The sequence below is a fragment of the Mustelus asterias genome, chromosome 7 (genome assembly GCF_964213995.1).
Source record: "Mustelus asterias chromosome 7, sMusAst1.hap1.1, whole genome shotgun sequence".
Lineage (NCBI taxonomy): Eukaryota > Metazoa > Chordata > Chondrichthyes > Carcharhiniformes > Triakidae > Mustelus > Mustelus asterias.
In genome coordinates this window covers 131,286,842-131,307,168 of record NC_135807.1, presented here as the reverse complement: position 1 = coordinate 131,307,168, position 20,327 = coordinate 131,286,842, and the positions used below count along the sequence as shown (strand labels likewise).

Here is a 20,327-nt window from a genome sequence, read left to right as displayed (position 1 = left end):
ATTTATTATTGTCACATAGAGTCATAGAGGTTTGCAGCATGGAAACATGCCCTTCGGCCCAACTTGTACATGCTGCCCAGTTTCTACCACTAAGATAGTCCCGATTGCCCGCATTTGGCCCATATCCCTCTATACCCATCTTACCCATGTAACTATCCAAAAATGCTTTTCAAAAGCCTCTACTACTGCCTCTGGCAGTTCATTCCAGACACTCACCACCATCTGTGTGAAATAATTGCCCCTCTGGACCCTTTTGTATCTCTCCCCTCTCACCTTAAACTGTGCCCTCTAGTTTTAGACTCCCTATCTGTACATGTATTGGGATACAGTGAATAATATTGTTTCTTGCACGCTATGCAGACAAAATATATGCTTCATAGAGTACATAGGGGAGAAAGAAAGGAGAGGGTGTCAAATGTAGTGTTACAGTCATAGCTAGGGTGTAGAGAAAGATCAACTTAATGCGAGGTAGGGCCATTCAAAAGTCTGATGGCAGCAGGGAAGAAGCTGTTCTTGAGTCGGTTGGTATGTGACTTCAGACTGTTGTACCTTTTTCCTGACGGAAGAAGGCGGAAGGGAGAATGTCCAGGGCGTGTAGGGTCCTTAATTATGCTGGCTGCTTTTCCAAGGCAGCGGGAAGTGTAGACAGAGTCAATCGGTGGGAAGCTGGTTTGCGTGATGGACTGGGCTACATTCACAAGCTTTTGTAATTTCTTGCGGTCTTGGACAGAGCAGGAACCACACCAAGCTGTGATACAACCAGAAAGGACGTTTTCTATGGTGCATCTGTCAAAGTTGGTGAAAGTCGTAATGGACGTGCTGAATTTCCTTTGTCTTCTGAGAAAGTAGAGGTGTTGGTGGGCTTTTTTAACCATAATGTCAGCATGGGGGGGATGAAGACAAGTTGTTGGTGATCTGGACACCTAGAAACTGAAGCTCTCAATAATTTCCACTTCATCCCCATTGATGTAGACAGGGGCATGTTCTCCACTCCGCTTCCTGAATTCAATGACTGATGGCTTACAATACCCATGTCCACAGGGGTTTGATCCAGGTACAGAGTGAATGGCTATTAAACACCAGTTTTTGCATCACCTGTGCACCCTGGTTGGAACTGGGGAGGGGGATATCTGCCTTCTCAACCACAGGCTATAAAATATGCTGCGTAATTATTTATTTTAAATGTATTTGCGCCTGGGAGTTATAAGCCATCAGTCATTGAATTCAGGAAGCGTAGTGGAGGGCATACGCCTGTCTACAGTCTTTCAGACTGTGGGAGGAAACCCAGGCAGACACGGGGAGAACGTGCAAACTCCACACAGACAGTGACCCAAGCCGGGAATCAAACCCGGGACCCTGGCGCTGTGAGGTAGCAGCGCTCGCCACTGTGCCACCGTGCCGCCCCTGCACCAAGCAGCCCTGCTTGATTTTGCACCCCAATCATCAGCTTGCCACCCCACTCCATTCAAATCCCTGATTATTTTATGTATCGGAATGAAATCTCCCCTCGTCCTTCTCTGTTTCATGGAAAACAACCCCAGCCTCTCCGATCTTACCTCAGGAGCTACAATTCTGCTGTTGAATCATTGGCGAGTGGGTGGTTTGCCACATTCGCAGCCACGGTGTGCCAGTGTTGGAGGGACGGCGTGTTTAAGGTGGTGGACGGGTGGGTGTGTTCTTTAGCTGAAGCCGTGCGCGCAATGGCGGGGAGAATTCCCAAACCAGCTAGAATTCCTGACGTTTAATAGCTGATCATTTTCCACAAAGCCTCTGGATTGGTTACAAGTGTTGGAGCTCGCTCACTTGGATGTGGAATGGGTTTTGCTCAAGCGTTTGTGGTTTTTCCCTGGTCAAAATCGTACCACTCACAGGTCCGATACTCAGCAGGAGAGTGGGACACTCAACAGGGAACTGATTTGCATTTATATAACGCCTTTCACATCCATAGGCCATTCCACAGCCCTTTGTAACGAATCAGAATGGAATAGTCAGATTTTTCACACTCGAAGGAAGTGTACCATCTACGTTGAGACTTCAAATGAGGCTGCAGAACATTCCAATCCCTGGGAATCTCTCTCGCAATCTTTTGGTGCCGAATGGGATTGCTTTGGAGTGTGTGTTGCAGAACCTAATTTTTTTCCAGATTTACTAGAATCGTCTCCGGGTCTCGTGTGTTCAACTCAACTATGTTGAATCCTGAACTAAACTTGTGGGTGATCCCAGGTGTGGTGGTAAGGCCTTGCAAGGCTTCAGAGGTGACATTGAAGGTATTGATTGTAAGATTCAATGGACATCTCTTTGACTAAAGTGCAGTGTTGTCCCTGTTTCAATGTTCTCACAAACAAAGTACCTCCTGCAATCCGCAAGATTTTAACTTTCCAATTCTTCCATTTTTAAAGAAGGAGATTAGTTGCTGAATTGGTGGTTGATTATACTCAGAACTCAATAGATTTTGGAGAGGTAGTGAGGACTGAGAGAAAACAAATACCATTCCAACATTCTGGAGAAATCACAAACCAAGGACCACAAACATGAGACAGTCACTGATAAATGCGACAATGAGTTTAGGAGAAACATCTTTACCCCGGGGCGGTGAGAATGTGGAATGCAGAGTCTTTGAGGCAAGTTGCGTCGATGTACTTAAGGGGAAGTCACATGTTGGACACATGAGGATGATAAAAATTAAAGAGACGGCAAGTTAAGCAAAAACAACTTGCTTATAACACAGTAAAACACCTCCTGGTGCTTTACAGGAGGATAATCGAACAAAATTTGACACTGAGCAATAAGGAGGTATTAGGACAGATGATGAAAAGCTTGGTCAGAAAGCTGATGTTTTGAAGATCATAGAATCCCTACAGTGCAGAAAGAGGCCATTCGGCCCACCGAGTCTGCACTGATAACAATCCCACCCAGGCCCTATCCCCGTAACCCCACATATTTACCCTGCTAATCCCCCTGTCACTAATGGACAATTTATCATGGCCAATCCACCTAACCCGCACATCTTTAGACTGTGGGAGGGAACCGGAGCATCTGAAGGAAACCCACGCAGACACGGGGAGCACGTGCAGACTCCACACAGACAATGACCCAAGATGACCTTAAGAGAGCGAGAGAGAGTGGTGGAGAGGTTTAGGGAGGGAATTCAAGAGCTTAACGTCAAGGTCGTGGAAGCCATGGCCGCCATTGGTGGGAGAAGGTTCCAGAAATAGGGGAGGAGCAAGAAAATCGACAGATTTGAAAATAAGAAAGAGAACCAGAAGATATAAAATCAGACGCCACAATTTAGCAGCAATGTAAGTTGCTTCCAACGTAATTTATTTAGCTGCTGGGTAGTTCATGGAAAGAATTGGTGTCGGGATATCATTCCTGGAGAAAATGAAGAGATTTTCTGAATCAGTGGGGAGCTGAGTGGAAAATGACTTTGGACCGAGAAGGAAATGAAAACTGTGTTGACATCAGCCTTGGAACAATACCTGCAGATGGCAGTGTGGTTTGTATCGATGCTGCTTTTGAGTTCGCTGTTCTTAACTTCCCTTGCTCGCGGCGAGTTGCAGGATTTGCTGAGTCACAGGGTGCCTCTTGTTTAGTGAAAACAAAATACTGCAGACTCTGGAAACCTGAAATAAAAACAGCAGATGCTGGAAAGACTCGGCAGGTCTGGCTGCGTCCGGAGAGAGCAAAAGAGAGTTAACGTTCTGGGTCTGAGGTGACTTTTTTGTGACTGGAGAGAGACAGAGATGTGCTGGTTTTTATGCCATTGAAAGTTTTAAGCGGTTGAAGAAGTGGAGAGGAGTAGGTGGAGAATATCAGGGATAGGTTGGAAGGCAGGCGAGATTAAATGACAAAGATGTCATGGAATTCCAGACACGGAGTGGTAATGATCGTATAAAGACTGAAGCTTTAGTCCAGAGCAGGTGTTATTAACTGAATAAAGGTCAGCACTGTCTGAAAGCAAAATAGCAGAAGATGTTAATAGCAGAGAAAGAGGTCAGCGCTGTTTGTAAGCAAACGCATGAGAACAAGATACTGACTGGCATTTGAAGTGGCGGGGTTGGCGGAGGCAGTTGGGAATTCGAATTTATATGGCTGTTGCCTCACGCCAGGGACACAGGTTCTATTCCGGCCTCGGATTACTGTATGTGTAGAATTTGCACATTCTCCTTGTGTCTGTGTGGGTTTCCTCCGGGTGCTCCAGTTTCCTCCCACAGTCCAAAGATGTGCAGTTAAGTGGATTGGCCATGCTAAATTGCCCCTAGTGCAAGGGGATTAGCAGAGTCAATATGTGGGGTTATGGGGATTGGGCCCAGGTGTTAGTGTGGTTGGTGCAGACTCAATGGGCGGAATGGCCTCCTTCTGCACTATAGGGATTCTATGAAATGCAGAATCAATCACAGAAGTTTATCTACTTTGTTACGAGCCCAATGATTTTCATGGGAATTATGATGTGTTTTACCCCGAGGGGTATGGACAGGGTGGAATAGTGAGAAACTGTTCCCCACTCGAGAGTGTCAAGACCTGGAGGGCACAGATTGAAAATAAGGGGCAAATGGAGGAGGAATGGTGTGAGGAAACATTTTTTCAATCAGAGGGTGGTGGGAGTCTTGAACGAAATTCCTGAGAGGGTGGCGGAGACAGGTTGGATAGAGATATTCAAAAGGGAATTAGATTGCTACCTGAATGGAAAGAATGTGCAAAGTTTCGGAGAGAAGGCCGGGGAGTGGGGTTAGGGAGAAAGCCCTTTCAGAGAACCAGTGCAGACTCGATGGACTGAATGGCCTCCTCCTGCACTGTAAAGATTCTGTGATTTAATTTATAAATGTTATTTATACAGCAGCTCTTCATTTGACTTGTGAATAGTGCTGGTTACTAAAAAGTGATTTTATATGTTGGTGATTGTAGTATCATGGAATCTACAGCATGGAAACAGACCCTTTGGCCCAAACTGGTCCGTGCTGACCAAAATGCCTATCTAAGGGGGATTAGAAGGGTGAATAGATGAGGTTACGGCAATAGGGCCTGGGTGGGATTGTTGTCAGTGCAGGCTCAATGGACCAATGCCCATCTTTGAACCCCGTTTGTCTGCATTTGGCCCATATCCCTCTAAACCTTTCCTATCCCGTCTTCCCGCCTCCAGCCCGGGAAATGCGATTTCCTCCCACGGTCCAAAGATGTGCAGGTTACGTGAATTGGCAGTATCTGTCCAAGTGCCTTTTAAATGTTGTCAATGTCCCAGCCTCAACCACTTCCTCTGGCAGCTCATTCCAATTACGTATCACCCGCTGTGTAAAAAGGTTGCTCCTCGGGTTCCCATTAATTTTTTTCCCTTCTTATCTCACCTTTCTTTCTCTTCTTATCTCACCCTATCTTATCTCGAAGAATAGGAAAAGCGAAAAGAACATTTTTATCCTGCAGGAACTCGTCATCCATACATTTAAAGTGATGGGTCATACGTAAAGCTATAATTGATATTCTGAATGTAGGAAATGCAAATTAATGTTGTGTTCATTTTAAATGTAGATGAGAGAATATTTTAACATCGATAATAACACCAAGGGCAGCATTTACTGAACTGTGATAGTACTGCTCATGTCGATGAACTGCCCTATGACTGTTGTTAATCGGCCAACAGAAATAGGTGGTGATAAAGTGCAATAGGAATGAGATCTGCAGAGACCACACACCGTGATTTTCTACTCGCTTTGTTTGATTTTCTTGGCTTCCGTGCAGCATGCATCAGCCGTGGCTTAGTTGGTCGCCCCCTCGCCTCTGAGTCGCGAGGTTCCAGGTTCAATCCCACACCAGGGCTTCAGCACAAGAATCAAGGGCGACATGATGGCACTGCAGCCTCACAGCGCCAGGGATCCGGGCCCAGTTCCGGCCTTGGGTCACTGTCTGTGTGGAGTTTGCAGTTTCTTCCCATCTCCAGCCTGGGTGCTGCGGTTTCCTCCCACAGTCCAAAGATGTGCAGGTTATGTGAATTGGCCATGCTAAATTGTTAGTGTCGGGGGAGATTAGCAGGGTAAATACATGGGATTAATGGGGATAGGGCTGGAGTGGGATTGTTGTTGGTGCAGGCTCATTAGGCCAAATGGCCCCGTCTGTACTGTAGGGATTCGATGAAAGCTGGTGCTCCCCGGTGCTGTATCAAAGAAGCGCTGCAGTGTCAATGGTGCCATCTTTCAGACGATATACCAAGGTGTTCTCATAGGTGGATGTAAAAAAGAAATCCCATGGCAGTATTTTGAAGAAGAGTCATCCCTGGTGACCTGGCTTTATTTATCCCCAATCATAGAATCTCTACAGTACAAAAGGAGGCCATTCGACCCATTGAGCCTGCACTGACCACAATCCCACCCAGGCCCTATCCCCGTAACCTCATGTATTTACCCTGTTAATCCCCCTGACACTAAGGGGCAATCTAGCATGGCCAATCCCCCTAACCTACACATCTTTGGACTGTGGGAGGAAACGCAGGGAGAACGTGCAGACCCAACACAGACTCACCCGAGGCCAGAATTGAACCCGGGTCCCTGGCGCTGTGAGGCAGCAGTGCTAACCACTGTGCCACCGTGCCGCCCCAGCATCAACATCTCAACAGCAGGTTATCCGGCCATTATCACTTTGCTGTTTGTGGGAGTTTGCTGTGTGCAAATTGGCCTTTCCTACATTCCCACGGCAGTCACTGCACCTCAAAAAATGCTTCATTGGCTGCACAATACAGCGTCCAATGGTCGTATAAGGTGTTTATAAATGGAACCCACCAGTCACAAATGAACAGTGCTTCCAAATGTTACCCAAAATACCGAGAAAGCAATGATAAATAATATTTCTCAACACCCCCGTAATTTCTCAAACTAGCATAGCTGTCCAATTTAATTAGTGTTATTAAAGGGAATTAGGATTTAAATGGAGGAGTACACTTCACACTGCAGTGCAACATTTACATTTTAGGTACCTGTTTTGTTTTGTTTTTCAACGTAGAAATCTCTTTCCGTGTGGTGACTCAATGGTTTGCATCATTGACGATCGCGAAGATGTTTGGAAGTTTGCCCCTAATCTCATAGCGGTGAAAAAATACATCTACTTTCAAGGAACAGGCGACATCAATGCCCCACCGGGATCAAGGGAGGCTCAGACCAAGAAAAGAGGTAAGTGTAAATCAACCTGAGAAACACCGTAACGTGCCCCACCTTGAACATCGCTCATTTGGAGACAGTGTCGGTCGAATAGATTGACAAGGATGTTACTGGGATTGGAAGGTTTGAATTATAAGGAGAGACTGGGACTTTATTTTTCCCTGGAGCGTCAAGAGGATGAGCGGTTGACCTTATAGAGGTTTATAAAATCATGAGGGGTATAGATAAGTTGAATAACCAAGGTCCTTTCCGCAGAGTCCAAAACTAGAGGCAAAGGTTTAAGGTGAGAGGAGAAAGATTTAAAAGGGGCCTGAGGGGCAATTTTTTCACACGGTGCATATATGGTCACACAGGGCACACACGGGGAGAACGTGCAGACTCCACACAGACAGTGACCCAAGCCGGGAATCAAACCTGGGTCCCTGGCGCTGTGTGGCAGCAGTGTTAACCACCGTGGCACCCCAAAATCCCTGCTGACAATTACAAAAAAAACAGACTTGTATTAAACTGGCTACCAGATATTCAAGTAGGCACACTTTCTGCAGGGGCCTGATAGTGATCAGGATGAGGAAACCGAGATGAATTCCCCTCACCATCCCCGAGGTTACACAAGCAAGACATTGTATTTCTACCATTGGCCTGTCTTATCCAGGCATAGATAAGGTGATTAGCCAAGGTCCTTTCCCCAGGGTAAGGGAGTCCAGTACTAGAGGGCATAGGTTTAAGGTGAGAGATTTAAAAGGGATCTGAGGGGCAACATCTTCACACAGGGTGGTGCGTGTATGGAATGAGCTGCCAGAGGAGGTGATAGAGGCGGGTACAATTACAACATTTAAAAGACATTTGGACAGGTGCATGGATGGGAAAGGTTTAGAGGGATATGGGCCAAACGCAGGCAAATGGGACTAGTTCAGTTTAGGAAACCTGGTTGGCATGGAGGAGTTAGGCCGAAGGGCCTGTTTCCATGCTGTATATCTCTATGACTCGATGAATTCTTAAACCGGCCGTTGTGGCCACACATCTTTTTTCTGATTGAAGCCCTGCCCCTTTGCTTGGTGCTTTTCTGTTATAATGAGGCTGAAGTCAGCACTTAAAGGAGAATGGAGCTGTATTTGGACCATCTCTCAGTTTGGTCTGCTAACATGCCAAAGGGATCAACTGTGAAGTGGGACCTCAGTGAGTCAGTATTTATGTCGCAAGTTTGAGTAAGGTCAGTGACGGTGTGTGTGTTCGTGTGTGCGTGTTCGTGTGTGTGTGTTCGTGTGTGCATGTTCGTGTGTGTGGGTTCATGACTTCACAGTTGCGGCACATCCCGAACGGAACAAAAATGGTCATGCTATAATTATCCCTACAACACAAATATTGCCTTTATTTTGACACAGTTGTAAAGTAAAGTAAAAGGAAGGTTTATTTATTAGTCACAAGTAAGGCTTACATTAACACTGCAATGAAGTTACTGTCAAAATCCCCTAGTCGCCACACTCAAGCACCTGTTCGGGTACACTGAGGGAGAATTTAGCATGGCCAATTCATCTAACCTGCACATCTTTGGACTGTGGGGGGAAACCGGAGTACCTGGAGGAAACCCACGCAGACACGGGGAGAACGTGCAGACTCCGCACAGACAGTGACCCGAGGCCGGGAATCGAACCCGGGTCCATGGCACTGTGAGGCAGCAGTGCTAACCCCTGTGCCCCTAATGCACACTGATTTCAGTGTTCTGGGAAACCAGCCTGTGAAAAGTGTTTGAACAAGTGGTGTTTGATGGCTGGTTGTAGTTGGGGAAATGTGTGGTTGTAGTTGGGAAAATGTGTGGTTGTAGTTGGGGAAATGTGTGCAAGTCTGGAATTTAACATGTGCTCTGCCAGAATCAAATTCGCACACTTCAGCACTCTGTCTATCTTCAAAAGAGCAAACCAGGGGTGGGATGAAAACCACAGTTTCATTTGTTTCACCTCCTTTTCACAAACTTGTTCCTCAAATACAGGATATCTGTCCTGGTGTTTACAGATCTGCTCTCTCCCTTAATCGTAGAATTATAGAACCCCTACAGTGCAGATGGAGGCTGTTCGGCCCATCGAGCCTGCACCGACCACAATCCCACCTCGGCCCTATTCCTGTAATCCCACATATTTACCCTGCTAATCCCCCCTGACACTCGGGTGACCTAACCCACACATCTTTGGACTGTGGGGGGAAACCGGAGCACCCGCAGGAAACCCACCAGACACGGGGAGAACATACAAACTCCACACAGACAGCGACCCGAGGCCGGAATTGAACCCGGGTCCCTGGTGCTGCGAGGCAGCAGTGCTAATCGCTGTGCCACCATGAAGCCCAACCTGAACCTGACTGGGTTGGTACATCCGGTCCAAATGAGCAAAATAAAATGGGAAAAGATTTAAAATTTCTCAACAGCAACTGGGGATGGGCACCGAATGCTGGCCTTGTCTGCAATGCCCACATTGGATTTAATTTGATTTATTATTGTGACATATACTGGGATACAGTGAAAAGTATTGTTTCTTGCGTACTGTACAGACCAAGCATAACATTCATAGAGTACATGGAGGAGAAGGAAAGATGAGGGTGCAGAATGTAGTGTTACAGTCATAGCTAGAGTGTGGAGAAAGATTAACTTAAGGGTGTAGAGAAAGATCAGCTTAAGATATGGTGGGACCATTCAGAAGTCTGATGGCAGCAGGGAAGATGCTGTTCTTTAGTCGATTGGTACATGACCCTCAGACTTTTGTACCTTTTTCCTAACGGAAGAAGGTGGAAGAGAGTACATCTGGTGAATTCAAGAAGTGATACCACTTCTTGTTAGTGTAGGCAGATTACACATTTGTCATGGGTGATCGCTTGAGATCTGGTGAGACTACACCTGGAATACAATCAAGCTGTCCCACCACCGACGCTCAGTAGCAGCAGTGTGTACTATCTACAAGGTGCACTGCAGCAATTCACCAAAGATCCTTAGACAGTACCTTCGAAACCCATGACCACTTCCTCTAGAAGGACAAGGGCAGCAGATACATGGGAACACCACTCACCATCCTGACTTGGAAACATATCACCGTTCCTTCACTGTCGCTGGGTCAAAATCCTGGAATTCCACCCCCCCTAACGGCATTGTGGGTCAACTCACAGCTCGTGGACTGCAGCATTTCAAGAAGACAGCTCACCACCACCTTCTCAAGGGCAACTAGGGATGGGCAGTAAGAACATAAGAACTAGGAGCAGGAGTAGGCCATCTGGCCCCTTGAGCCTGCCTGGCCATTCAAAAAGATCATGGGTGATCTTTTCGTGGACTCAGCTCCACTTACCCGCCCGCTCACCATAACTCTTAATTCCTTTACTTTTCAAAAATGTATCTATCTTTCCCTTAAAAACATTCAATGAGGTAGCCTCAACTGCTTCACTGGGCAGGGAATTCCACAGATTCACAATCCTTTGTGTGAAGAAGTTCCTCCTCAACTCAGTCCTAAATCTGCTCCCCCTTATTTTGAGGCCATGCCCCCTAGTTCTAGTTTCACCCGCCAGTGGAAACAACTTCCCTGCTTCTATCTTATCTATTCCCTTCATAATCTTGTATGTTTCTATAAGATTTCCCCTCATCCTTCTGAATTCCAATGAGTATAGCCCCAGTCCCGTAAGCCAACCTACTCAACTCCGGAATCAACTTAGTGAATCTCCTCTGTAACCGCTCCAGTGCCAGTATATCCTTTCTCAAGTAAGGAGACCAAAACTGTACACAGTACTCCAGGTGTGGCCTCACCTGCACCTTATACAGCTGCAACATAACCTCGCTGTTTTTAAACTCCGCCCCTCTAGCAATGAAGGACAAAATCCCATTTGCCTTAATAAATGCTGGCCAGCCAACGACACCTATGTCCCACGAATGAATTAAAAAAAGTACTGTGTGCAATTTTGGTCTCCATATTTAAGGAAAACTGTGAAAGTTCACTAAATTGTTCTCTGGGGATGAGGGAGTTGTCCGATGATGGGAGGCTGAGTAAAATTGGCTCTATATTCTCTGGAGTTTAGGAGAATGAGAGGCGATCTCATTGAAACATGCAACATTCTGAAGGGGCTTGATGGGATGGACGCTGAGATTGTTCTGGCTGGCCGGGGAGGGGGGAGAGAGGGGGGCGGTGCGGGCTAAAGTCTCAGGATAAGGGGCCGATCATTTAGGGTAGAGGTGAGGAGAAATTGCAATGTGTGGTTATATTTTGAGAGCTCGAAGGCCTAGCTACTTACTGTACCCTTCTAGCCCTGGTGAATATTATTTGCTGCCATGTGTTTGCTGTATCTCAATATTAGTAATCTTTTGTTTACAGCCTTGCAGCTTTATTTCAGTATAAACATAGCGCACCAATTCCCTCGAGCTTTCTCAGATCTAGTATTGGCTTCCTGTTTCAGTTAAGTGGAGACTGGTGAAATTAGACCACTTAACGCGGGAGCGATGCTGGACAAAATCCTGCAGCCCGCCTGTTGTATTGATGACCGTATTGGATGAAAGTGGTAACGAAAATGTGGAGGGCAAACAGCGCGTTGAGCTGTGCCAATTTGTCCATTATTCCTTCCCTGTTACTGAGCTGTTATATTTAATCATGTAACATAAACTTGAATTCCTTGTTTTGTGTGAGTGGTTTTGAGTGGGAGACGGGCCTGCCGTTGGATCCATCATAATGGAAGAGTGGATTGTAGTTTACGTTAACAAGCCATAGGGTCAGGGATGCCCGCAGTGCTGAATCTCTGAATTCCAGCGTTCTCTGCCCAGAGGGGGACATTGTCTGCAGAGGTGTGCACCAGGGAGGTGGTGGCTTAGTGGTATTATCACTGGACTAGTAATCTAGAGACCCAGATTGAAGCTTTGGGCACCTGGGGGTTCGAGTCCAATTTAAGACAGATGGTGAAATTTGAATTCAGTAAAAACCTGGAATTAAAAGTCTAATGATGACCACGAAACAGTTGTCAGTTGTCGTTTTAAAAAAAACCCATCTGGTTCACTAAAGTCCTTTAGGGAAGGAAATAGAATCCCAGCAGTGCAGAAGGAGGCCATTTGGCCCATCAAGTCTGCACTGACCACAATCCCACCCAGGCCCTATCCCCTTAACCCCATCTGTTTACCCTTCTAGTCCTCCTAACACTTAGGGGCAATTTAGCACGGCCAGTCAACCTAATCCACACGTCTTTGGAATGTGAGAAGAAGCCGGAGCTCCCGGAGGAAACCCACCCAGACACAGGGAGAATGTGCAAACTCCACACAGACAGTGACCCGAGGCCAGAATTGAACCCGGGTCCCTGGTGCTGTGAGGCAGCAGTACTAACCACTCTGCCACTATGCCAGCCCAAATCTGCCATCCTTACCTGGTCTGGACTGCTTGTGACTCCAAAGCCACAGCAATGGGGCTGATTCTTAAATGCACTCCGAAATGGCCTAGCGAGCCACTCAGTTCAAAGGCAATTTGGGATGGGCACCAAATACCGGCCCAGCCAGCGACACCCAGATCCCATGGAAAAAATAAATAACTACAGGTAAAGGCAAGGGGGTGAGAATCATTGAACATTGCAAAATGTGAGAAAGTGGAACAGCTTTATCTTTTGTTATATTTAAGAAAGTGTTTTAGTACACGCAATGCATTGTGATGCAGGCTTCCCATGGTTTAGACCAGCAATCTTCCTCCTGGCATGTTGCAGTTACCTGCGACGGATTTGAATGGGAGGGGTGTTGAACCTTAATGCAGGAAGGAAGGATTGGGAGGGCAGGTCACGCCAGGTGATTTCCATCCATTTCTTGGTGCAATGTTTAGTATTGCTGGCCAAGCAGGGTTGGCTGGTCACTGCGCTGTCTTTCAATTGCAAGTATTTGCTCTGTCTTATCCTTGGGAAGATGTTACATTTCTTGATTGATGTACCCAAGGCCACTCCTTGTTACGGTCACCTAATGATTTGATTTGATTTTATTATTGTCACATGTATTAGTATACAGTGAAAAGTATTGTTCCTTGCGCACTATACAGACAAGAAGTCTCACAACACCAGGTTAAAGTCCAACAGGTTTATTTGGGATCACTAGCTTTCAGAGCACTGCCCCTTCCTCAGTTTACTCACCTGATGAAGGAGCAGCGCTCCGAAAGCTTGCGATTCCAAATAAACCTTTTGGACTTTAACCTGGTGTTGTGAGACTTCTTGCAGTGCCCACCCCAGTCCAACGCCGGCATCTCCACATCAAGGCTGTACAGACAACGCATACCGTTCATAGAGAAGGAAAGGAGAGAGTGCAGAATGTAGTGTTACAGTCATAGCTAGGGTGTAGAGAAAGATCAGCTTAATTCAAGGTAGGTCCATTCAAAAGTCTGATGGCAGAAGGGAAGAAGCTGTTCTTGAGTCCGTTGGTACGTGTCCTCAGACTTTTGTATCTTTTTCCCGATGGAAGAAGGTGGAAGAGAGAATGTCTGGGTAGTGTGGGGTCCTTGATTATGCTGGCTGCTTTTCCGAGGCAATGGGAAGCATAGACAGTGTCAGTGGATGGGAGGCTGGTTTGCGTGATGGACTGGGGTTTGTTCACGATCTTTTGTAGTTTCTTGCGGTCTTGGGCAGAACAGGAGCCATACCAAGCTGTGATACAACCAGAAAGACTGCTTTCTATGGTGCATCTGTAAAAGTTGGTGAGAGTCGTAGCTGACATGCCAAATTTCCTTAGTCTCCTGAGGAAGTAGAGGCGTTGGCGGCTTTCTTAACGATAGTGTCGGCATGGGGGGACCAGGATAGGTTGTTGGTGATCTGGACACTTAAAAACCTGAAGCTCTCGACCATTTCTACTTCGTCCCCATTGATGTAGACAGGGGCATGTTCTCCACTACGCTTCCTGAAGTTGATGACAATTTCCTTCGTTTTGTTGACATTGAGGGAGAGATTATTATCATCTCACCAGTTCATCAGATTCTCTAGCATGTGAGGAATATGTTGGCTTTAGTAATTCCCCTTACTTCCCATTATTTTGAACTGCTGGTGTCCAGTCATGATCTCCTTTGCCGTCCCTTTGGTGTTCTCACCTTAGGAGCATTTTGACTATTCTCAAGTAATTCTTGCTTGACCAATTGATCAACCAGAAATCCTCACCATCTCAGAAAATGCTGGAAAATCTAAGCAGAAGCTCTATTCTCTCTCCATAGAAGCAGTCAGATCTGCTGAGATTTCCCAGCATTTTCTGTTGCGTTTCAGATTCCAGCATCCGCAGTAATCTTCACAATCCCCTTTCTTAATCAAGGGGATGGAAAAATCAACATTTGTTTTCAGGTCTCTAATCAGTGAGGTTACCATAGAGCCATGACATCCCTACAGTGCAGAAGGTGGCCATTTGGCCCATCAAGTCTGCACTGACGTTCCAAAAGAGCACCTTACCCAGGTCCACCACCCCCGCATTTGTCATAGTTAATCCCGCTAACCTACACAGCTTTGGACACTAAGGGGCAATTTAGCATGGCCAACCCCCCTAACCTACACATCTTTGGACATGAAGGGGCAATTTAATATAGCCAATCCACCTAACCTACACATCTTTGAACTGTGGGCGGAAACTGGAGCACCCGGAAGAAACCCACGCAGACACGGGGAGAACGTGCAAACTCCAAATAGACAGTTACCCAAGGCTGGAATTGATCCCCGGTCCCTGGCGCTGTGAGGCACTGTGCCACCATTCCAGCTGCTGTCCTTGGACAAGGAAAATGTCCTTGTAAATCTGTGATGGAATGTAGTGAGGGGGGCATTTTTTTGTTGTTGAATTTTGAAGACTTTCAGAAATATTTTGGTAAACGCAGGAACATAGCGTAGCGTTGTGCAGAATGGATTTCAGCTGCTAATGAAGAGAGAGACCATAATGGAGCCAGGCTATGCCATCTTCAGATATGCCCATTGACAACCACACCTGTGGCACCTTCTTGTTGCTGCTCATTTTATGTGTTTGCCATCCCCTTAGTCACTGGTGAAGAGCAGAAACGTTGAGCGACATTTTGGGGACTCCCTCCCTAACAGCACTGTGGGTGTACCTACACCACATGGATTTTGGCAGTTCCAGGAGGCGGCTCACCAGTCCCTTCTCAAGGGCAATTAGGGATGGGAAGTAAGTGCTGGCCTAACCAGCAAAGACCACATCCCCTGAATCAGAAAGACAATTATTGACAAAACTACCAAAATGGAAATTAAAAGATTTGATTTGATTTATCATTGTCACATGTATTGGGTTACAGTGAAAAGTATTGATTCCTGCACGATATACAGACAAAGCATACCATTCATAGAGTACATAGGGGAGAAGGAAAGGAAAGGGTGCAAGATGTAGTGTTGCAGTCGTAGCTAGGATGTGGAGAAAGATCAACTTAATATAAGGTAGGTCCATTCAAAAGTCTGGCAGCAGGGAAGAAGCTGTTCTTGAGTCAGTTGGTACGTGACGTCAGACTTTTGTACCTTTTTCCTAACGGACGAAGGTGGAAGAGAGTATGTCTGGTGAATTCAAGAGTTGGTACCAATTCTCTTGTTAGTTAGGGTGTAGAGAAAGATTAACTTAATATAAGTTAGTCCATTCAAAAGTCTGGCAGCAGAGAGAATTATTCTTGAGTCAGTTGGTACATGTTCTCAGACTTTTGTATCTTTTTCCTGATGGAACAAACAAGTGACTTACTGTGCAATTGATGGACAGATCTTTGATAGTCACGAGTATTAAGAACTTCAGATCAAGGGGAGTAGATGAAGTTGAGGTGGAGATCAGTCATGATCTTATTGATCGGTGGAACAGTTTGGAGGGATCTGAGTGGTCTATCTGGTTCCATGCCCCATCGAGTCTTGTATTTAGTTATGTAGTCTGACAGTTTTATAAGTGGAAGTTTTAGTCATATCTTGTCTTATTGCATCCCTGACAGCATAGAATGAAGTTGTGCTCCCTGCAGAGCAATCTAGTCAAGCTCATCCCCGTGCTCTATCCCTGTAGCTCTGAGTTTCTTACCCTCAAGCATCCATCCAGTCAAAGCGAACAAAAGCAAAACACTGCGGATGCTGGAAAGCAGAAATAAAAACAGAAAATGCTGGATAAACTCAACAGGACTGGCAGCATCTGTGGAGAGAGAGACCGAGTTAACGTTTCAAATCCATGTGACTCTTCCAGATCAGGATATAGATAGGCTGGAAAATTGGGCGGAGAGGTGGCAGATGGAGTTTAATCCGGATAAATGCGAAGTGATGCATTTTGGAAGAAATAATGTAGGGAGGAGCTATACAATAAATGGCAGAGTCATCAGGAGTATAGAAACATAGAGGGAAAGTCCACAAATCCTTGAAGGTGGCAACACAGGTGGAGAAGGTGGTGAAGAAGGCATATGGTATGCTTGCCTTTATAGGACGGGGTGTAGGGTATAAAAGCTGGAGTCTGATGATGCAGCTGTATATATCGCTGGTTAGGCCACATTTGGAGTACTGCGTCCAGTTCTGGTCGCCGCACTACCAGAAGGACGTGGAGGCGTTAGAGAGAGTGCAGAGAAGGTTTACCAGGATGTTGCCTGGTATGGAGGGTCTTAGCTATGAGGAGAGATTGGGTAAACTGGGGTTGTTCTCCCTGGAAAGACGGAGAATGAGGGGAGATCTAATAGAGGTGTACAAGATTATGAAGTGGATAGATAGGGTGAACGGTGGGAAGCTTTTCCCCAGATCAGAAGTGACGTTCACGAGGGGTCACTGGCTCAAGGTGAGAGGGGCGAAGTATAACTCAGATATCAGAGGGACGTTTTTTACACAGAGGGTGGGGGGGGGGCCTGGAATGCGCTGCCAAGTAGGGTGGTGGAGGCAGGCACGCTGACATCGTTTAAGACTTACCTGGATAGTCACATGAGCAGCCTGGGAATGGAGGGACACAAACGATTGGTCTAGTTGGACCAAGGAGCGGCACAGGCTTGGAGGGCCGAAGGGCCTGTTTCCTGTGCTGTACTGTTCTTTGTTCTTTGTTCAGTTCTGTAGAAGAGTCATGGACCTGGGTCCGATTCCGGGTGACTGTGCGGAGTCTGCATCTTCTCCCCATTTGTGTTTCCTCCGAATGCTCCGGTTTCCTAAAAACAATCCAAAGGATGTGCGGCTTAGCTGGATTGGCCAGGCTAAATTGCCCCTTAGAGTAAATTAGATGGATTAGCAAATGGCTAATGTGTGGGGTTACGGGGATAGGGTGGAGGAAGAGGGCCTGGCTAACATACTCTGTCAGAGAGTTGGTGCAGACTCAATGGGCCGAATGGCCTCTTCTGCACTGCAGGGATTCTATGACTCGAAACGTTAACTCTGTTTCTCTCTCCACCGTTGCTGCAAGCCCTGCTGAGATTATCCAGCATTTTCTGTTGGAAATTGTTCACGGACTCCGCTTCCTCCACCTCCCTGAGCAGCACGTTCCAGCTCATTACCTTTCGCTGTGCGCAAAAAGAAAAGTTCTTCCTACATCTCCTGCCCCAAACCTGAAATCTGCTTTCCCTTTGTCTCTGTACCATCAGCTAATGGGAACTTGAGTATCCTAGTTTATTAAAAATGCCTCCAGATAGATAACCTTTTTGTACGCGGTGACACATAATGAAGGTTTCGGCTGAAAATGAGTAATTTTATTTTCTTCCTTAATCTTGTCCTTCAGTGAACAATTCGTCAAAGCCCACGGAGGAGTCGGAACAGCCAGCGCTGGCCTCCACCGACACAAGTGACAAGTGCAGTGAAGTGTCTGAGGCAAAGGAGCAGAGTAATGGTCTGGGGGAGTGTTCAAAGAAACAGAACGGTGGCAGTAGTGTCTTGAGCGAAGAAGCTCTGAAATGTGCTGAACCGTCAAAATGCATCTCCAGCGCAAAGGATTCTCAGGACAAAGCGAATGAGAGGAAAGCTTTGTGCGACGCCATTGCTTCTCACACAAAACCCGCTCTTGCTGAAAGTGCTGCTGCGAAAGTGGACGAAACAGAAGGCTCGCCCGAGTGCGGCGGCGTCACGGTGACGGACAGCAACCCGGAGCCGCGCGGCGGAGAAGCCGAGGGTCAGTTAGCCCAGGTCGGCAGCGAGCTTGATTTCGACTTGTCGAGTGACAGCGACAGCGAGTCGCTGGAGGGGAAAAGGGACTCTGCCTCGCCCTCGCCCACCTCCAGCGTGGAGGCCAAGAAAGAGCCGAGGGCCTTGCCCGAGAGGAAGGCGAGGAAGCAGAGGAAGGGGCAAGCGGAAGCGAAGCTGAACCACTCGGAGAAGGGAAAAGCGGCGGAGTTACCGGAGTCCGAATCGCAGGATAAGAGCCCCGACCAGGGGCCCGAGGGGGACGACGATCAGGACTCGCTTGGTGACGTCGGGAACGGGTGCGCCGACAAGAAGGAGGCCGAAACGGAGTCTCAAAACAGCGAGCAGTCGGGAGTGACGATGGGTGAGTCTCTGGACCAGAGCATGGACGTGGAGGAGGAGGACCCGGACGAAGATGACCATCTGATGTACTTGGAGACCGTCCTGGTCCATGTCCACACGGAGTACTTTTCTCAGTACGAGAAATATCTTAAAAAGGAGAGACAAGTGCCCGATCTGAGGAAGATTGTTCCGGAACTGAAGAGCAAGGCACTCGAAGGCACAACGATAATATTCAGTGGACTCTACCCCACAAACTACCCAATAGAAAAGACGAGAGAGTGGTATCACGCAACAGCACTTGGAGCCAAGGTTAAAAAAACCTTATGTTTAAATCCCAAAGACCCCAACAGGACAACTCACTTAATTGCAGCTCGACCTGGTAAGTACATTTGTCTCTTGTACCCAATGTGCTTCTTATTTTTCTGTAGGGCACAGAACGATCCCTTTAAAACTTTCACGCTGAGTTGGATTGTGAGTTTGACTTGTATAACAACACAAGGTAATGGATAGCTTGGTTTTATTCACACACACGTGGCTGTCCGTTCATGACCCACCGTATAGCTGCCAATATTAAACTTCGATTTCATTTCCATTGTACCAATTTCCTTTTAATGAGGTGGAGATGCCGGTGTTGTACTGGGGTGGGCACAGTAAGAAGTCTCACAACGGCAGGTTAAAGTCCAACAGGTTTATTTGGAATCACGAGCTTTCAGAACGCTGCTCCTTCATCAGGTGAAGGAGCAGCACTCCGAAAGCTCGTGATTCCAAATAAACCTGTTGGACTTTAACCTGGTGTTGTGAGACTTCTTACTGACTTCTTTTACGTTTTGGATCTTTGTGTCTAGAAATGCGCCATTGACTCCAAACACAACATCGGTCCTGCTCACCATTTCATTGGTTTAAAATTGAAAACTTGCAGTGACGGCTTGCATTTACATGGCACCTTTCACGTCCCGAGGCGCTACACGGGAACAAACCAGCGAGCAATTGGGCCCGAGCCCAAGAACTGGAGAACGGGTGTCTCAGATGTTGGGCAAAGAGTTTAGTTTTAAGGATGACCTTAGAGCAGAGGCGTTGGGGAGGGAATTCCAGAGCTCGGGGCCCCAGAGAGTTACAAACACCAGCCACCCAACCATGGAGTGGGGAGAGGTTGGAGCTGGAGGAATGCAGAGTTTCTGGAGGCTTTCAGGGATGGAGGAGATTACCGAGCTGGTGTCGGGCACGGGGTGGGATGCGGGGGGAGGCAGGCAAGAAGGAGAGTCAAGACCATCGAAGGAATTGAGAATCCAGAGAATTTTAAGATTGAGGCATTGGTATACGGGAAACCAGTGTGGGTCATCACGCACCAGGTGACGGGTCAGCTGGTCTTGGCATGGGTTAGGTGGGCAGCTTTTGAGACAAGCTCAGGATCTCAGGCTCTTGGAGATTAGCAAAGAGAGCATTGGAAAGGTCAAGTCCGAAGGTCACTGAAGCACGGATTGAGGTTTTTAGTCACCAATAGACTGAAGAGCCAGGAATGAAGGCAGTTGGGAGATGGAAAGTGTCGCAGGCAATTTAAGGAAGGATTTTCTCCAGGGTCAGATGTGGGATTGTGCAGGGGAGGTCAACAGCAGGGAAAGAAAATGCAAGGTCTTTGTCTGTGATTGAGTTTGAGAAGAGCGGGGCCCTGTGAGGCGGTAAGACCAAGGAGTTGGCCATGAGTACGAGTAGAAGGGTTTGTGTGGAAGGAGAGAGCACAGGAGAGAGGTGAACTCTGAGGAGAGGGGGATTGGCGAAGTTGGA

At 47.0% G+C, this 20,327-nt stretch overlaps 1 protein-coding gene across 1 annotated transcript in view; it reads left to right on the top strand.

Annotated features, from left to right (window-relative positions):
• The window catches only part of ctdp1 (CTD (carboxy-terminal domain, RNA polymerase II, polypeptide A) phosphatase, subunit 1), a 334,539-nt gene that overhangs the window by 50,513 nt on the left and 263,699 nt on the right, over positions 1-20,327 (top strand). The window contains exons 7-8 of the mRNA XM_078216841.1: positions 6,988-7,154; positions 17,806-18,924. Coding sequence (XP_078072967.1) covers positions 6,988-7,154; positions 17,806-18,924 — 1,286 coding nt within the window. The remainder of the gene's footprint in view (positions 1-6,987; positions 7,155-17,805; positions 18,925-20,327) is intronic.